This window comes from Vipera ursinii (assembly GCF_947247035.1).
Source record: "Vipera ursinii genome assembly, chromosome: 5".
Classification (NCBI taxonomy): Eukaryota; Metazoa; Chordata; class Lepidosauria; order Squamata; family Viperidae; genus Vipera; species Vipera ursinii.
The window spans coordinates 23,794,751-23,811,577 of record NC_139518.1 but is presented as its reverse complement, the minus strand read 5'-3'; the positions used below and the strand labels follow the sequence as shown (position 1 = coordinate 23,811,577).

The 16,827-nt window shown below is 37.8% G+C and overlaps 1 protein-coding gene across 1 annotated transcript in view; it reads right to left on the bottom strand.

Moving 5' to 3' along the window:
- PLCH1 (phospholipase C eta 1) overlaps positions 1–16,827 on the bottom strand; it is a gene marked incomplete at its 3' end in the record, with an annotated part of 135,681 nt that overhangs the window by 60,914 nt on the left and 57,940 nt on the right. Inside the window, exons 3-5 of the mRNA XM_083364962.1 lie at positions 7,740–7,886; positions 6,343–6,586; positions 1,522–1,651 (exon numbers count right to left, since the gene is read on the bottom strand). Coding sequence (XP_083221088.1) covers positions 1,522–1,651; positions 6,343–6,586; positions 7,740–7,886 — 521 coding nt within the window. The remainder of the gene's footprint in view (positions 1–1,521; positions 1,652–6,342; positions 6,587–7,739; positions 7,887–16,827) is intronic.

Sequence of the window (16,827 nt, the reverse complement as noted above, 5' to 3'; positions counted from 1 at the left end):
TTTAAAGCTAGAAATGACTGACCATTAGGAATATAATGGATAATCAAAGTTTCTTCTGTGTGCAGCTATTCTGAAAAAGGTAAATTCCATGCTGGAAATCATCAGAAGCAGCAGCAATTAAATTATACTTTCAATCTCTTAATGCCTTTTCACAAATCTGTCCTGCAACAAAACATGGAATTTTTCTACATTCTGATTAGCATCCCTCAAATTGGGTGTTGTAAAAGCTGGAAAGTGCAATAAAAAAGAAACTACAGTAGAATGTTTAAGCAGCTGGAGCAACATCCCTACAATAAAACAGTATGACACTCAGAAATTTAATTTAGGGGGAAAAGAAAATATAGAAAACTTGAAAAGATGTGTATAATAATATAAAGATGAAATATGATAAGTTTTTTTCTTCCCCTCTCCTAATGCCAAAACTTGAGGTGACCCAATAAAACTGTTAAAGCAATAACTACATTTGTCCCTTAACATAAGCTAGCAAAATTGTTACCATGCTTAATCACCAGTCTCTTAATATGCTTAGTAAATAAGTGTACTATCGGCAGTTATCTCAGTATTATAAATCCTTGAGGGTGGGCTACTGTGAGATGTGTCACCAATCCAACAAGAGTCAGACCACCAACATGACATGCCTTGATGAGCTTTTCCCCTTGGTCTTCCATCCATGAACAATTACATTGCACTAACTCTCCATTTATCTTCATTGATACAGGTAGTCTTCATCTTATGACTATTCATTCAGCAACTATTTGAAATTATGATGCTGCTGAAAAAAATGAGTTTACCACCTGGGGCCAAAGTTATGGCCAATTAGGTGTCCCCTATGGTCACTTGATCAAGATTTGGGTGCTTGGCACCTCTGACCACAGGGCTACTGCAACCCAGTTATCCTCTCCCTGATCAATGCCCTTTTACCATTTTGAACAGAAGCACTCAGCAGCACAATGCCAATATTGGAGCTAAAGTAGAAGCCCTGGGCCTTCAGCAGTCTCAGCCAGCTGCCATCATTCCTGGTCCTCAATTTTAGCCCCAGGACCAAAAGTGACACAGTGAAATCCAATCCAGTCCAATCCTTTATTTGCTTGCACCTGGACAGAATCTTGCTGAACTAAAGCTATAACTCTCTAACCTAATAGATATACCCTAAATCTTTTTCCCCATCCACTTTGGGACTGTGCAGTCTCTTAAATTAGGCTTTTCTCTGATGGAATGTACTGCCTCTTCTCCAGGTGCACATTCCATCACATTCCCTATCCCCCCTGCAGCATCCTCATGTGTCTTACCGGGAGCTCCCACCACTTAACAACCTGTGATTTTTGGTGACAGCAGCAGTGATTGCAGTTGCTATTGCCAAGTGATGTGGTCATGTAACACGTTGCTTTACAACTATATAGTTTAGTGACAGAAATTCTAGTTTCAGTTATGGCCGTCAGCTGACAACTACCTGTAACTTTAGATTTCTCTTTTGAGAGACTAATATTTACATTTATAGATAGAAAAAGAAAGAAATCTCACCTGAAACATTTGTCTTACTTTTCTTCTGGGCAGGTTGACATTCAGTTTATGCATCAACTGATAAATCTCTTCAATATTCAGCAAACCATCACCATTCTTATCAGCTTCCTGAAAAGTCTGCTTTACCCAAGTGGAGACAAATTAAGGAAAATATAAATTCCCTTTGTCAAAATATTGGGATACACTTTTACATTACTGAGAAAAATGCAAAAGTGTTAAGAAAGGTTAGGTAAATCAGTGCACAGTGGTAAGAACATACAGCACAGAAGGTATCAGCTTGTTTCTTTTAAAATAGGGGATAATATGCACAAATACATATATGAATGGGAAATAAGGAAGGTACAAAGCCACTAAGAGTGCTGCTTTATATGATGATGCAATGGAATATATCTAGTACTAAACCAGTTCCAAACTGAGTACCCTACAAAAACTTTTAAAGCTACAATTTTTAAAATTCCAGGATTTGGGAGGATTGGGAAGAAGGCTGCACTTACTTATTATACAATAACTAAAACCAAAGTTAATTAAAAAGCAACTTATTGGTTGGACCTCTCCTTGTGACAGCCCAGTTTTGGAAAGATGTCCATTGTCTTAAGATAAACTTGAAATGATGTCCATTTAAAAGAGCCCCTAGAGATACAAAACTGAAGTTGATATGATTAGAAAGATAATTTGCTAATATACACTGAGATCATCACTGGTGATGTCCCTTTGTGTCACATTAGGTTAGCCAGCTAATTCTTCAACTCCATTTATTCATGTACAGTATACCATTATCACCTTGCTTCATTCATTCATTCATTCTTATTTCTAAATTGTTTCTAAATTAAGAACCTACAGCCACTTTAGTTATAACACAAGAAAGCAATTTTCATCTGTAGTAACACTTTCCAATGTTTTCTGAACAGGACAGGTGGATTTCTTCCTAAGTGGCTGGATTTTCAGTAAATACTCAAGTGCAAAGAAGTTTACAAAGCAAAATTACACTGTTGATGTAACACGTACTGATTACTACAAATAACTCTCTCTTAGCCTAATCTAATGTGTTAAATAAATGTTGGCAATAGAATGAATGTTAAATTCAGTAACAAGGAGTCCTTAGTGCTCACTTTCTTGCAGATGTTTCTTTAGCCAAGCTAGGTAACCTCATCAGTGCTAAAACAATATGGGGTTTGCTGTGTTTATATTCTAGTGCAGGGATCTTCAAACTTGGCCCTTTTATGACTTCTGGCCTTCAACTCCCAGAATTCCTCAGCCAGCATGCCTGGCTGAGGAATTCTGGGAGTTGAAGTCCACAAGTCATAAAAGGGCCAAGTTTGAAGACCCCTGTTCTAGTGGGTCTCAGTATTGACAGGGGATGATCTTAGGGGTCCTTTGGTTGGGCTGTTCACTGTTAGCGTGTTTTGTAGTTCCCTGATTGGGGTATTGTTTACTTCTTCATTGTTGGTCTGATGTTAATCATGGAGTTAACCTATGCTCATGTGGGTGCTGATTGCTGGGGGAGAGGTGTTTTGGTCTTTTTGTTATCTTTTGGGCTTGTTAAAGTTTTTGTTTCCATTCCCTTTTTGGCTCAGTAACATATAAAAAGAAATTGACCCAAGCAATGGGATTTTTCTTCCTCTTCAATTCTTCTGGAGCAGACTTTGAAGGCCTACATGGATGATCCACTAGTACTGGAAACAGTACTGTTATCCATGTTTCCCTGAAAATAAGACCGGGCCTTATATTAACTTTTCCTCCAAAAGATGCATTTGGGCTTACCGGTTAGGTCTTATTTTCAGAGAAATACGGTACCAAATGTGTCCATCTGGCTGATGAACCTAACTGGGGCTTATTTTGGGGGTGGGGCTTATGAGCATTCTGAAAAATCATGCTAGGGTTTGTTTTCCAGTTGGGTCTTATTTTGGGGGAAAACACGGTAGTAGAACAACATTGCCACGCTGAGTATTCCAGCTCAGTTTTAACTGCAACTGTTTCCTCCACCACCACCTTTTCACAATGCTGGAAGAAATCGCTTGGCTCCACTATGGTCCAAATGTGAATTCTCCTCACCCAGAGCTTTTCTGATCACAATAAAAGGAAGCTACACTGGAAATATTCCTATGACCAGTGGAGATATTCTTTCTATTGCAAATAAATGCACAGGGAATTATTTTGATCTGAACCATAAGTGCTTAAACTTCTTCTTTTACACAATTGACCCAGTTTAGCGTCTTCCCCTCTCTGGGCTGGTCATTTATTTTAAAGAAATAGTTCTCAGTGTATCAATCCTGTTCCATCTGGTTTGGTTCTTCTTCCATAATTTAATAACCCATTAATTCTAGTGATATTTTTTTCTTTAATTGGTCCCTGTTCACTTCAAATGGAACAGAGGCATTTTCTTTAGGAATTCATACCCTTCAGTGTCTGCCATTATATCCTCACTCCAGCTGGAGCTGCTACGGGGCCCATTTCTCTGTGCAGTCATCCATCTGCCAGAACCGATCATGCAAACAAGGCTTGAAGAAATACTTCTGCATAACCAAATGCATGGCAGCCATGTGAGGCCTCCAAAAGCCGGAAAGATAGAAATTACATAAGTAATTTATGGAGTAATTAGCCATAAAATAATGGCAAGTGTTTCTCTGCCTTATGATAACAAGAGCTGAAATTCGGAAATGAGAATATTTGGCATTTTTTTTTCTTTTTAGCTTGGCAACTTGGGACAAATCAAACCATTTCATCATCCAATATCCTCACTGGGGGGAAAATATGCTTTTCCAGAGCATAATCTGTTTGGAATGAAATATCTTTTGGCCCTAGAGATTGGTCCGTAGGTTAGTTTATGTGGTCTTTAATTAAACAGGATGTCCAAAATTACCTTGTATTCTCCCTCTGTCTCTTTCATAGATATAGTGTTTTGTCTCTGAAACTCTGATGTTTGTACAGTAATTGCTGCCTCTTTGTTCTAAAATGAATTGCATAGGGTTGTGTTTTTGTTTTTTTAGTGTATTTGTGGAATGGACAAATAGATTGTAATATCGGAGGAAAATACAAAATACACAATGAATAATAAACCAACACAAACAAACTGACATTTTACTATCTCATAAAGCCACCTGAGTAGAGGTCACATAATGTCTAAAGACATGATGTGATTAAAATACTAAGTCACTTCGTCCATGGAGAACCTTGAAAAGAATTGTACACTCTTTATCACTGCATGTTTCTGTTTTATATTCTTGCCATGATTAACAGAAAAATCAAAGCAGAATCACCAAGCTGATTGCCCTAATTCTGCATGCTGTGAAGGCAAATAAAAGCAGCCAAATAAACAAACAGAAATTATAGCAGAGGTAAGAATTACACATTTTCTCCAAAGGGGTCAATCAATACAGAATTAAAAGAGAGGTCATGGTTTCATATGAACAGAGATGATCAGACTCACCAGCTTAGGAACTAAATTGCTGCTTCTAATGAATCATTAAAGAATACATCTGATTACAAGCAGATGGCAGCCAATTAGAATAACGGATCAGCACCTCTCTGTTACTCCATTTTTTCCACATTTCTGCTCCAGTCTAAGGGGAAAAACCCCCTCTGACAGTTTCTATACGTGCTGCATTAACTTTAAGTCAACTCCTTAAAGCAACCAGGGTTATTTTTTAGACCAACATAAAAGCTTGAAAATAAACAAATGCTTGTTTTATATGCAGCAGAAAAGTGCTGTGCTCATGAAAAATCTAAAGAAATTCTTCCGCATCATTTTTAAGTAAGTTAGAAAAAACTATAAGGTAGTATTACCATGGATGGGACCAGTTATCATAATTGGAGCCCGTTTAACTATTTTGTAATGGCTGATTGACTTGAAAGGGTTGAACCATGTTGTTGTTGTTGTTGTTGTTAGTTGTGAAGTCGTGTCTGACCCATCGCGACCCTATGGACAATGTTCCTCCAGGCCTTCCTGTCCTCTACCATCTTCTGGAGTCCATTTAAGCTCACGCCTACTGCTTCAGTGACTCCATCCAGCCACCTCATTCTCTGTCCTCCCCTTCTTTTATTGCCCTCAATCTTTCCCAGCATTAGGCTGTTCTCCAGTGAGTCCTTCCTTCTCATTAGGTGGCCAAAGTATTTGAGTTTTAGCTTCAGGATCTGGCCTTCTAAAGAGCAGTCAGGGTTGATCTCCTCTAAGACTGACCGGTTTGATTACCTTGCAGTCTAAGGGACTCGCAGGAGTCTTCTCCAGCACCATACTTCAAAGGCCTCAATTCTTTGGCGCTCAGCCTTTTTTATGGTCCAGCTTTCACTGCCATACATTGCAACTGGGAAGACCATAGCCTTGACTATACGCACTTTATGATGTCTCTGCTGTTTAGTGTGCTGTCTAGATTTGCCATTGCTTTCCTCCCGAGGACCAAGCGTCTTTTAATTTCTTGGCTACAGTCCCCATGTGCAGTGATCTTGGAGCCCAGGCTGGATCTTGGTTTTCTTAACCATGTTGTAACCCTATAAATGTCTATGATGAGAATTGCCATTGAAAATGGACCTTGTATGTGCGATAAATAACTGTGAATTCTAGTCCTGCTTTAGGCATGAAAGCTAGCTAGGTGATTTTGGGCCTGAGTCAGTCTCTCTCTCAGCCCAGCTCAGCTCACAGGTGAGGAAAAAAAGGAGGAGGAAGGAGTATTATCAATTTCATCACCTTGAATTACCTACAAAGTAATAAAAGTGAACAATAGATAGATAGATAGATAGATAGATAGATAGATAGATAGATAGATAGATAGATAGATATCAGACTCACTATACTGAGTCCTAGAATAGAATGCTCTGAAAGGATATTGATCATGTGTTCTTTGTCTTTTAGCAAGAGAGTCCTCATCACTTATCCCAGCCATCAAATATTTCAGCCCAGTGATCCAGGTACGTGCTTCCTCTGAGTTAGAAGTTATCAGATCCAATGATTCCATATGATTGCCATGGTAAATTGTAAAGCAGCAGCTTGGATCAAAGTTGCCCTCTGTATGGCGATGGAATATTTCTGATTGCCGACCTTCAGTGACTTTGTAGATAGAATCAATTATGACTGTGAAAACAATAATAAAACTGTATAATCCAGTTTATCATATAGCTGATTGCAATATTCCATTCCACATTAATAAATTAATACAGGAACTAATTTATCCATGATAATGAATTAATTCAGAAATGCACAACTTCTGTAAACTTCATACATGGCTTTGCATTTCATGTCAAGGGTTGCATTCTGAAGCCTGAATCCATTCTTGCCCTACAAAATCCACCCAAAATGCAAAACAGTGAAATTAAATATTTGACCGCACTCATGTAGGAGATCAGCACTTTTATACCTTCAATTAAAGTTGTCATAAAATTGTAGCAGGAATTATAAATGCCTTCTTAATATATGACTCCACAGACATAAAAGCTAACAAGGAATATATACTCCACCCTCACAAAAGGAATTTTGGTTATTCACCAAAAATATGTAAAAAAGAGATGAGTTAAGCATGATTCCCTTTGATATACAGATAGTCCTCGACCTATGAGCCCAATTGACCCCAACATTTCTGTTGTTAAGCAAGACGGTTATTACGTGGGTTTTATGACCTTTCTTGCCACAGTGAAGAGTGAAGCGCTGTACTTATTTAGCTAGTAACATGGTTGCTAAGTCAGTCTGGCTCCCCCATTGACTTTGCTTCTCAGAAGGTCACAAAAACTGATTAAACGATCCCGGGACATTGCAAGCATCATAAATATGAACCAGTTGCCAAAGTCTGAATTTTGATCATGTGACCATGGGGAAGCTGCGATAGTCGTAAGTGTGAAAAATGGTTATAAATCACTTTTTCAGTGTCGTTGTAACTTTGGTCACTATACGAACTGTTGTAAGGTGAGGACTACCTGTACAGATGAAAATATAAAATGTATTTTACATTATGATCTCGTGTTTGTCTTAAGTGCTCACTTATTTTAGCCTATGTATAAAGAAGCTCCAGAATAGAACAGGAGATCAAGTGTTCTCTTTCCTGTGCCTACCAGTCTTAATTTGAGGTGGTTAATCCTGGCACCAGGCTTAATCACAATCATTCGTAGTGATGGAGTAATGCTGTGGGGAAGAACCGACGCCCATTTTTAATAAACATAAAACACGTGCACTTGGGAATTAAAAAGAGCATCCCAGGACATGCAAAGTAAATCATAACTTCAAAAGAACTTACTTTTTGCCTTTTCACTTTTCCTGGATGGCCTCCATCTGATGCACGTCCTGTGCTCATCAAGATAAAAAAGACGCACCAGCCCTTTGGCTCCATGCTTCAGCTTAATCATCTGAGTCCCAGACTGCATAACACTCATACATCTTTCAACTAAAGGAGGAAAGATTGCAATAATTTTAACCAGCACCCCTAATTTACGTTGCTGCATAATTAGCGCAAAATTATCTATAAAATAGTTACTGCATAAATCTCTCTATCTTCACTTTGCATAAAAAGAGGCAAATAATTATAAACACTTGTAATGCTGGAATTATTTCTGTGCATCTTTTTAAACTGAGTATTAAAAAAGTAGGTGTCAGCCTAAATGGGCCACACCCATTCAATGGGCCACACCCACCCAATGGGCCACTCTCACCTGGCACCCGATGATACATAAGTGGGTTTTGGGTTGCAGTTTGGGCACTCGGTCTCTAAAAGGTTCGCCATCACTGGTATAGGGTTTCCGGCCTGAGCAGGGGGTTGGACTATAAGATCTCCAAAGTCCCTTCCAACTCTATTATTATTGTTGTTGTTGTTATTTGATAAACTACAGATTACAAGTCAGTAACATTTTTGGAAGGTCACACCATCATGAGCACAAAAAATTTCTCAAATATCAAATATAAAAAAATCCAGATACTAAAACACAGTTACACAATTTCACTGCTGAGACTTTGTAAGATTTTATGAGCGAACACCGAAAAGCTGTAAAAGAAATAATCAACATCATTCAGAATTTTTCCTTGATCCACTCAAAGGGATGTTAACAGTAGAGAAGCTTATTCATATATCCTTTCATGGGCAAATTATGTAAATCATTGGCAAATTATGAATAAATCAAAACCCATGATAAAAGAGAAACAGATCAAAACATGAGGAAGAATTCAAAAGCAGTAAGAAATAAAATACATTCAGTGATAAATTCAATATTTATCATTGTTTGGTTCAAACAAGAGTTTGAAATTGTGTATCATTGTTGTTCAGGCATTCTAAGGGTCAACAACATGCAAAGAAATGTACAGCCTTGTAATATACTATCCTAATGAATAAGACAAATGGATCAACTGTACTATCAATTAATATTTTACAATCTGATTAGCATTTAATATTTGCATTATTATTAATAATAATTATAAGTCATCTCATTCCAACATTCATTTCACACTCATGAGAATATAAAATGTGTATAATTGTACCTATAAAATACTTCTGATTAAATATACAAATTTTGCAAAGGGACATTTATTCAAAGCAATACAGTCCAGGATGAGAATGCATAAAGCTCAGCATGTGGACATATATAACAGCACTAATATATACTAATATATAGAGGGTTGCCAGATTCCAGAAGACCGAACATTTTAAACCTGCTTATACAATAGGGCTTCCCCATTCAATCTTCCCTGCATTTACTGGGGGGAAAAATCTGATTCTATCATTCCATCAACAGGAAGGAATTCAACTTTTGTATTTCAGAAGATTTCAGAGGTCTCTGTGAACTCATTCAACATGCTTTGCAAATACAACAAAACTTAAATTTATATTTTTGGATTGTTGGATTTTATCAAATATACCCACAAAAATTAACGAACCATTGCTTTTGTAGCATAAGTCACAAAGATTCTAAATTGAGCTCACAAAAATCTATCCACACCCTGTTCTAGCTATATTTCTGATAAAACAATGCAGTAACAAAAGCCACTGGTCAAATGTCTAGCTACAAGTTCTTGAAACAACTCAAGATCATAGAAAATTGGTATATTCTTGTGGACAACAGACTATTAAGTAGGAAAGAAAGTGAGGCCGTCAGGTGACTGTATACTTATTTTTATTAAAGCTCACTGCACATGGTAAGTCTTACTTCCAAAGAAACAGGCACCGGACTTTATACTTACATTAAGTATGACTTATTTTCAGGTAAACATATATAAAACTGGGCCCTTAAATTTCTTTAAGCATGACTGTATAAACCTTTTGAAAAACATGCTTTCCAATAATTTTTCACACTGGAGTGGCTGTGCATGGACTCACACACACAGCCAGCCAGAAGCATTTCTGAAGCAACTGCATGAGATAATTTGAATAATGGTGTTTTGGACACATTACTGCACACCTCAAAGAAACTTTATTCAAAGTCTCCACACAGCCTTTGCCATCAGAAAAGATTTTGTACAATAGTTAAAGTTCACTGTCAAAACACCAATCACATAAAAATTACTGCAATGAAACATTATTTGCCATTTAAATAGTATCAGTTTGACAACATGCCTGAGTTAATCAAGAGGAGCATTTCAAATAATTTCTTAAAAACAAAACAGAACTGAACATCAGCAAAACTAGCAGAAATATCTAGTTCAGAATCAAAGCCGCAGTCCTTATTCCCTGACATGCCCCAAGGCAGTTTATGGGTCTCTGTTCAGAAACCAACACCTTCAGCCTGAAACGCTAAGAAAGATACCAACCCATTTGGGTCAGGCAGCATCCTTGTGAAGTTGCTACAGTTCCCACTACAAGATAGATCTCCGATGCTAGAATGGAAGCCATTGGAGGAAGAAGAGTCCAGATGATTCTTGAAAGTTTGGCGAATAGTAGACAATCTGTATCCCACCTGATAAACAATGCTTTCTTTAGTACAGAGAAAATCAAAAGCTGTTGGATTGGGATTGCTGAACTGCAAGCCTGAGCTGTAGGACACACATGGCATGTTTTCAAAAAAACACCCTAATCTGTGCTAATGCCATCTTCCATTTGTCATTTATCCCTGTGTAAAAATGAAGTCTTTAACTCCTGCCATTGCTTGGGTAAGGTACTTGATATTATGAATTGCACTGACCATTTCAAGCTTGTTTTTAAGCAGCTTATGTTTCTCTCTGAATCATGCCTAGCCTGAAGCATTTAAAAATAGATACACTTGCATTTAATTTCAGTATACTGTATTAGGCAAACAATGTACTACTATACTATCATGGTCCCCTCAAACTCCATGCAGTTTAATGAAGATGTAAACAGTGGTCAAGAAATACATAAATTCCACAGCCCAGAAAATTAATTTCAAACACAGTATTTTTAAAGAACAATCCCACTGAGTCTCACAGATGTCATCCAGAAAGTCATTCCTGCAACAGATACCCCTACTGTATACCTTATTCTCCAGAATCATTTGTAGATCCAGTTATGCATATGTATTATTGTGACAATATATAAATGACTTCAGTTTGGTACTATTGTATTATGCTTCTGGAAGCATCAGAGGTTGTATCTGTAGCAAATTTAGCCTGCGATAAGTGCCTATGACCAATTTACTACAGGGATCCCCAACCCCTGGTCTGTGGACCAGTACTGGGCCGCAGCAAACCAGCAACCGGCCTGCACAAACAAACAAAGCCCCATCCAGCAGCACACAAAACCAGGCCCCCTCCGGTCCGCGGAAAAACTTCTTTCCATGGAACCGGTACCTGGTGTCCAGAAGGCTGGGGACCTCTGATTTAATACATCGTTAATTTAGTAAGCCAGTAATTTAATAAATGTGGAAGCTGGAGGGAGGGAGAGAGAAACAGAGATTCAAAGTTGTTTTCCTTAAATGCTACACTGCTACGTTTATAGGTTGAACCTGAGGTTTTGTGAGAACAAAGACAGACCAATTAACATAGTCATCTCTAAATACCTTACTTTTTTAATTAATTTTTATTAAAGGAGTTTTTAAAATGTAAAAACAATAGAAATTTACAGGAAAAAAGAGATAAATAGAAATGGGGGGGAAAGTGCAAAGAAGAAAGAAAACAGATATAAAGGTGTGGCTTCCATTCTTCTTTACAGCAGTTATAAATATATTTATATTTTATCCAAAGTTGCATCATGGCTCCTTTATTTCCATATCCTACCCTTTCTAATCATTAAGCCCACCAATCACAACTTATTCCTTTTTTCAGCAAAAGTCCATAAAGGATTTCCAGTCACTAACAAATATAGTTATTGTCTTTTCACTAATCAAACTTCTATATTTTCATTTTCTAATCAAATTTTGCCCTCTCTGGAAATGCTGTCATCTTCACCAACCACTGTGGCTATTTCAGAATCCTTCCATCTTTCTGTACATAATAATTTTACTGCAGTTATCATGTACAAAAACAAACATCCATAAGTCCTATTTTGTTATCTGTGCATTAATCCCAGCAAGAAAAATTATGGTTTCAGTTAAAAACACACACACACACACACAGAGAGAGAGAGAGAGAGAGAGAGAGAGAGAGAGAGAGAGAGAGAGAGAGAGAGAGAATTGGGATAACATCTGAGATCTAGTGCCAGGTTTTCCTCATTATTTTATTATTTTATTTTATTTCAAAATTATTTCAAGTGTATAAATCAAATTGATTTCCTAGGAATTTTGAAATAATCTGAAACAACATTAAAGTACTTCTCCACTTTTAATCTTCATGATATACTGTAGATTTCTACAGAGCAATGAGATTTTTTTTTAAAAAAACTGTTATGCTAAAGGCATAGCAAAAGAATGGGCCCTGTTTTCTTATATTGGCCCACTCTTTATACATAGTTACCTACTAGTGAAGCAAGAGGAATAAAGAGCAGATAACCTCAATTGAACACTCTAGTTATCCAAGATTCTGTTCTGATGCAATTTCAAAATAATTCACTCCCACAAATTCAGAGGGGGAAAAAAATCATTAGATTTACATCTTCTTTTTTTATTGAAAAGTTTTACAGTACATTTTATTTTTAACAAAACAAAACCCCTCCCAACCCCCTCCCCTCTTCCCAACCCTCCCCAACACCTCCCTCCCTCCCATTCCCCCCTTCCCGACTTCCCAGAGCTAAATACAAGGTATAACAGTAAAAACAATATAATCTACCATATGCAAACAACAATAACTATTAAATCTGTCACACTTTAACTCTTATAAAATAACTACAAGCAATATAAATATCACATCAATACTTATTCAAATGCTAAGTGAAACTTTTTAGTCCCATATTTATTCTGGATGTAATCAATCCATTTTTTCCACTCCACAATATATCTCTGTTGCGAATGGTCTTTCAAGTACGCTGAGATCTTTGCCATTTCCGCCAGGTTGGAAACTTTTAAAGTCCATTCTTCTATAGTCGGCAGTACTTCCTTCTTCCAATATTGCCCTACTAAAAGTCTTGCTGCCGTAATTAAATTCAACATCAGCTTAGTGTCCACAACAGTAGTGTCAGTAGTAATGCCCAGTAAAAACAATTGCGGACAAAACTTTATCCTTTTCTTAAATATCTTCTGCATATTCCACCAAATTTTAATCCAAAATGCTTTAACCTTTTTACAGGTCCACCATATATGAAAATACGTTGCATCTTCACCACCACACCTCCAACATTTAGGCTGGTAGTTCGGATACATACTTGCTAGTTTTTTAGGATCTAAATGCCACCTATAAAACATTTTATAAAAGTTCTCTCTTAAATTATGAGCTTGCCTAAATTTTACATTTCTGACCCAAATCTTTTCCCAAGTATCTATTGTAATAACTTCTTGAATATTCTGAGCCCACTTTATCATACAGTCTTTAACAAGTTCTGTCTCTGAATCAATTTCTATCAGTGCAAGATATATCCGTTTGATATGTGCTTGACCTTGATCTCTAATTTGCTTTACCAAATTTTCATCAGTCATTGAAAAACCAATTTTCTGATCTTCTTTCCACCTGGCCTGTAATTGCCCATACTGAAACCAAGTTTGAACAATCTTTCCTTCTCGTAAGATATTATACGGCTTCAAATACCATACATTCCTTTCCAAACTTAAAATTTCCTTATATGTACTCACATCATGTTTAAACCCAACACTTATGTTTTCTATTGCATGTTTCGGTATTGCCCATAAAGGTATCTTATAATTTAGCTTATGTCTATACTTTTTCCAAACTCGCAACAGAGCATGTCTTAAAATATGCACCTTGAACACATTATCCACCTTCTTATCATACAATAGGTATGCATGCCAACCAAACAGCAAATCATGACCTTCAAGATTTAATAATCTCACTTGTGTTAAATTAATCCAATCACTTATCGCTGACAAAGCAGCAGCTTCATAGTATAGTTTAAGATTAGGCATTTTAAGACCACCTCTCTCACGCGTGTCCTGCATAATCTTAAATTTAACTCGTGGCCTTTTACCTGCCCAGACAAATTTATTAATACCCTTTTGCATTAGATTTACATCTTCTTATAAACTGACCAAGCCTCTGAACTAATATGTCATAATTAAGTTTGACTACAGTCAATTTTGTGTTCCTTGATGAAAAAATCGGTACTGTATACTTAGGAAAAGTAAATGCAAAAACATTCCTATTGGGAATATTTAATAAGCACCTATATGAAAACTTTTGGAATATCATGTACAAATAGGAAGAATAATCTTGCCTTGAAAACTTTATATTAGAGAAGCAGGTGGATTCATCATTTTCAATTTTCCCAACTGTGGAGCTGGAAATTAAAAACTTCAATATCACAAGTTGTCATGTTTAAGACTACAGCAATCAATTGGGTAGTTTAGCAACACTGGAACTATTTTAAAAAACGCAAATGAGAAATGATAACACCATCAATCTTTGTGTACCAAATTGATTGAAAAATAGCTTTGTTATTGGTTCCCAATTCCAGAATCAAGGATGCATGTGCCATTAAGATAGAAAATGCACCAAAAAGATACATTTCCAATTAAAATGAATTCAAAACAACTCATAAGCAACTAGCTTATGAAGGGGTTATCTTTAATAATGAGAGCTGTTACCGCACAGCACATAATTTGTCTCCACAGTTCTGGCCAGTTGAAAACACAAAAGTTGTATTTTTTATTGTTGACTTACAGTAAAAAGGTAAAGGTTCCCCCGCACATGCGTGCTAGTCGTTTCCAACTCTAGGGGCTGGTGCTCATCTCCGTTTCAAAGCCGAAGAGCCAGCGCTATGAACAGGCAGTGAAGGAAAGCACCAATGTAGATTGTTCCATCCCAATCGAAGTGGAGGATCCGATGGAACGCACCAGTCAATACGTGTTAAAGCATAATGTTTGCAATGATGCAGAGCCATCTTCCACAATGCCTACAAACACCAGAGAGACCCCAGAACTGCAAAGGCCTGTACTCCTTCAGCACCACAACACAAGTGCATTTTCTGCACTTCCCACTCACCACTCAGAGACCACAGAACTACAAGGGCCTACACCTCTTCAACAACACAGCACAGGTGCATCAGCTGTGCTTCCTACGAACAGCATAGAAGTCCCACGCCTGCCAAGACCTACACCTTCTCCACGCCAAGTCCCACGCCTGCCAAGGCCTACACCTTCTCCACGTCTGCCAAGGCCTACACCTTCTCCACGCCTGCCAAGGCCTACACCTTCTCCACGCCTGCCAAGGCCTACACCTTTTCCATGCCAACACGCAGGTGCATCAGCTGTGCTTCCTACGAACAGCACACAAACCCCAAGCCTGCGAAAGCCTACACCTCTTCAACGCCCAGAAGAAGGTGTGCCAACACTTCAAACTGCATCACCTCTTACCAATGGCAACGTAATTTCCAGCAATAATCAATGGTTGAATCGACAGCCAGCACAAGCTTTAGAGAATACACCGCAGCTGAATGCTCTTGCAACATCACTCTATCCTGGTGCACCTCATCCTTATTCACCAGAGAACCCCCACACCCAAGGGGCCCAACAAGTTTCTTTGGCATCAAGGAGTGAGGGGTCAGACCGTTCTCACCATGCCAGGTACATGATTCGACAAGAGCTTCTCAACTCTAGCCTCTCAAAGTTTAATAGCCATCCAGAGACCTACAGATCCTGGAAAGCAACCTTCAAAGCTGCTATTGCTGATCTCAACTTCAACATCAGAGAGGAACTCGATCTACTCTTTTCCTTTCCCCCATTCTCATATTTTTGCAGGTTCATAAGTCACCATGCCTAGACGAACAATGACCCCAGCTTCAACTACCCTGAATCCAGTGTGCCTACTCCATCACCATCACCAAGGTATGTTTTATTTTTAATTCCATTTATATCCCGCCCTTCTCCGAAGACTGAGGGCGTCTTACAATTTAAGCACAAACCAATGTGCTTAGCAATAGCCTTCATTCTGTGTATATGCCTGCTTATTAGGGCTTTCGCCCCCCCCCAAATGGCATTATTACAGTCAGCTTTTTGCCCCCAACAATCTGGGTCCTCATTTTACCTACCTCGGAAGGATGGAAGGCTGAGTCAACCTTGAGCCTGGTGGGACGTGAACCTGCACTAACGGCAGGCAGCTGGTGTTACTTAAGGAGGCATTAGCCCACTGCTCCACCAAGGCTCAACACAGCAGCTCAACACAAAGACTCACGTGGAGCTGTGTCTACAAGAAAGACGGACATCTCACCTCCTGTATCATCTCCTCCTCTATGGAGTGATTCAGGTGGTGGCAACTCACATCCTGTACCATCTCCTCCTAAATGGAGCGATTCCTCAGAAATATAAAATAAACATGCATACATATGAGGCATAAAACCTGAAAGATATAAAAATCAACATGAGATATATAAGACATGAACCCTGAGAGATATAAGAAATAACATGCATACATATAGGACATAAAACCTGAGATATCAAAATAAACATGCATACTTATTGCAATAATAAAAACTGCCATTTCAGGCTGAGGTTTTGCTTGTTGTGTTCAAGACCTGAATATACCTATTATAAAAGTGATTAACCAGTCTAGTCTCATGGCAAGTCAGAAATTCACAATCATTTAGTTTTATCTAAAATAATTCCTGTATCTTCAGTGCAAAACATACAGACTTTGATATAATTATTAAAAGTGACTGTAAGTAAACAAAGTATGTTTGTAAAAGAGTTGTTAGTGTTCCGTAGTAGAAATGGAACATTTTATCTGATGGAGTTTTTTTCCCATGTTCAACACTTTCATCTGCTTTTTCAATGCTGTGACATCCCATGATTGGCTAATTTTTTAATTTAATTCCTTGAGCTAGTTAGGTATTTGAAGAGTATATTAGT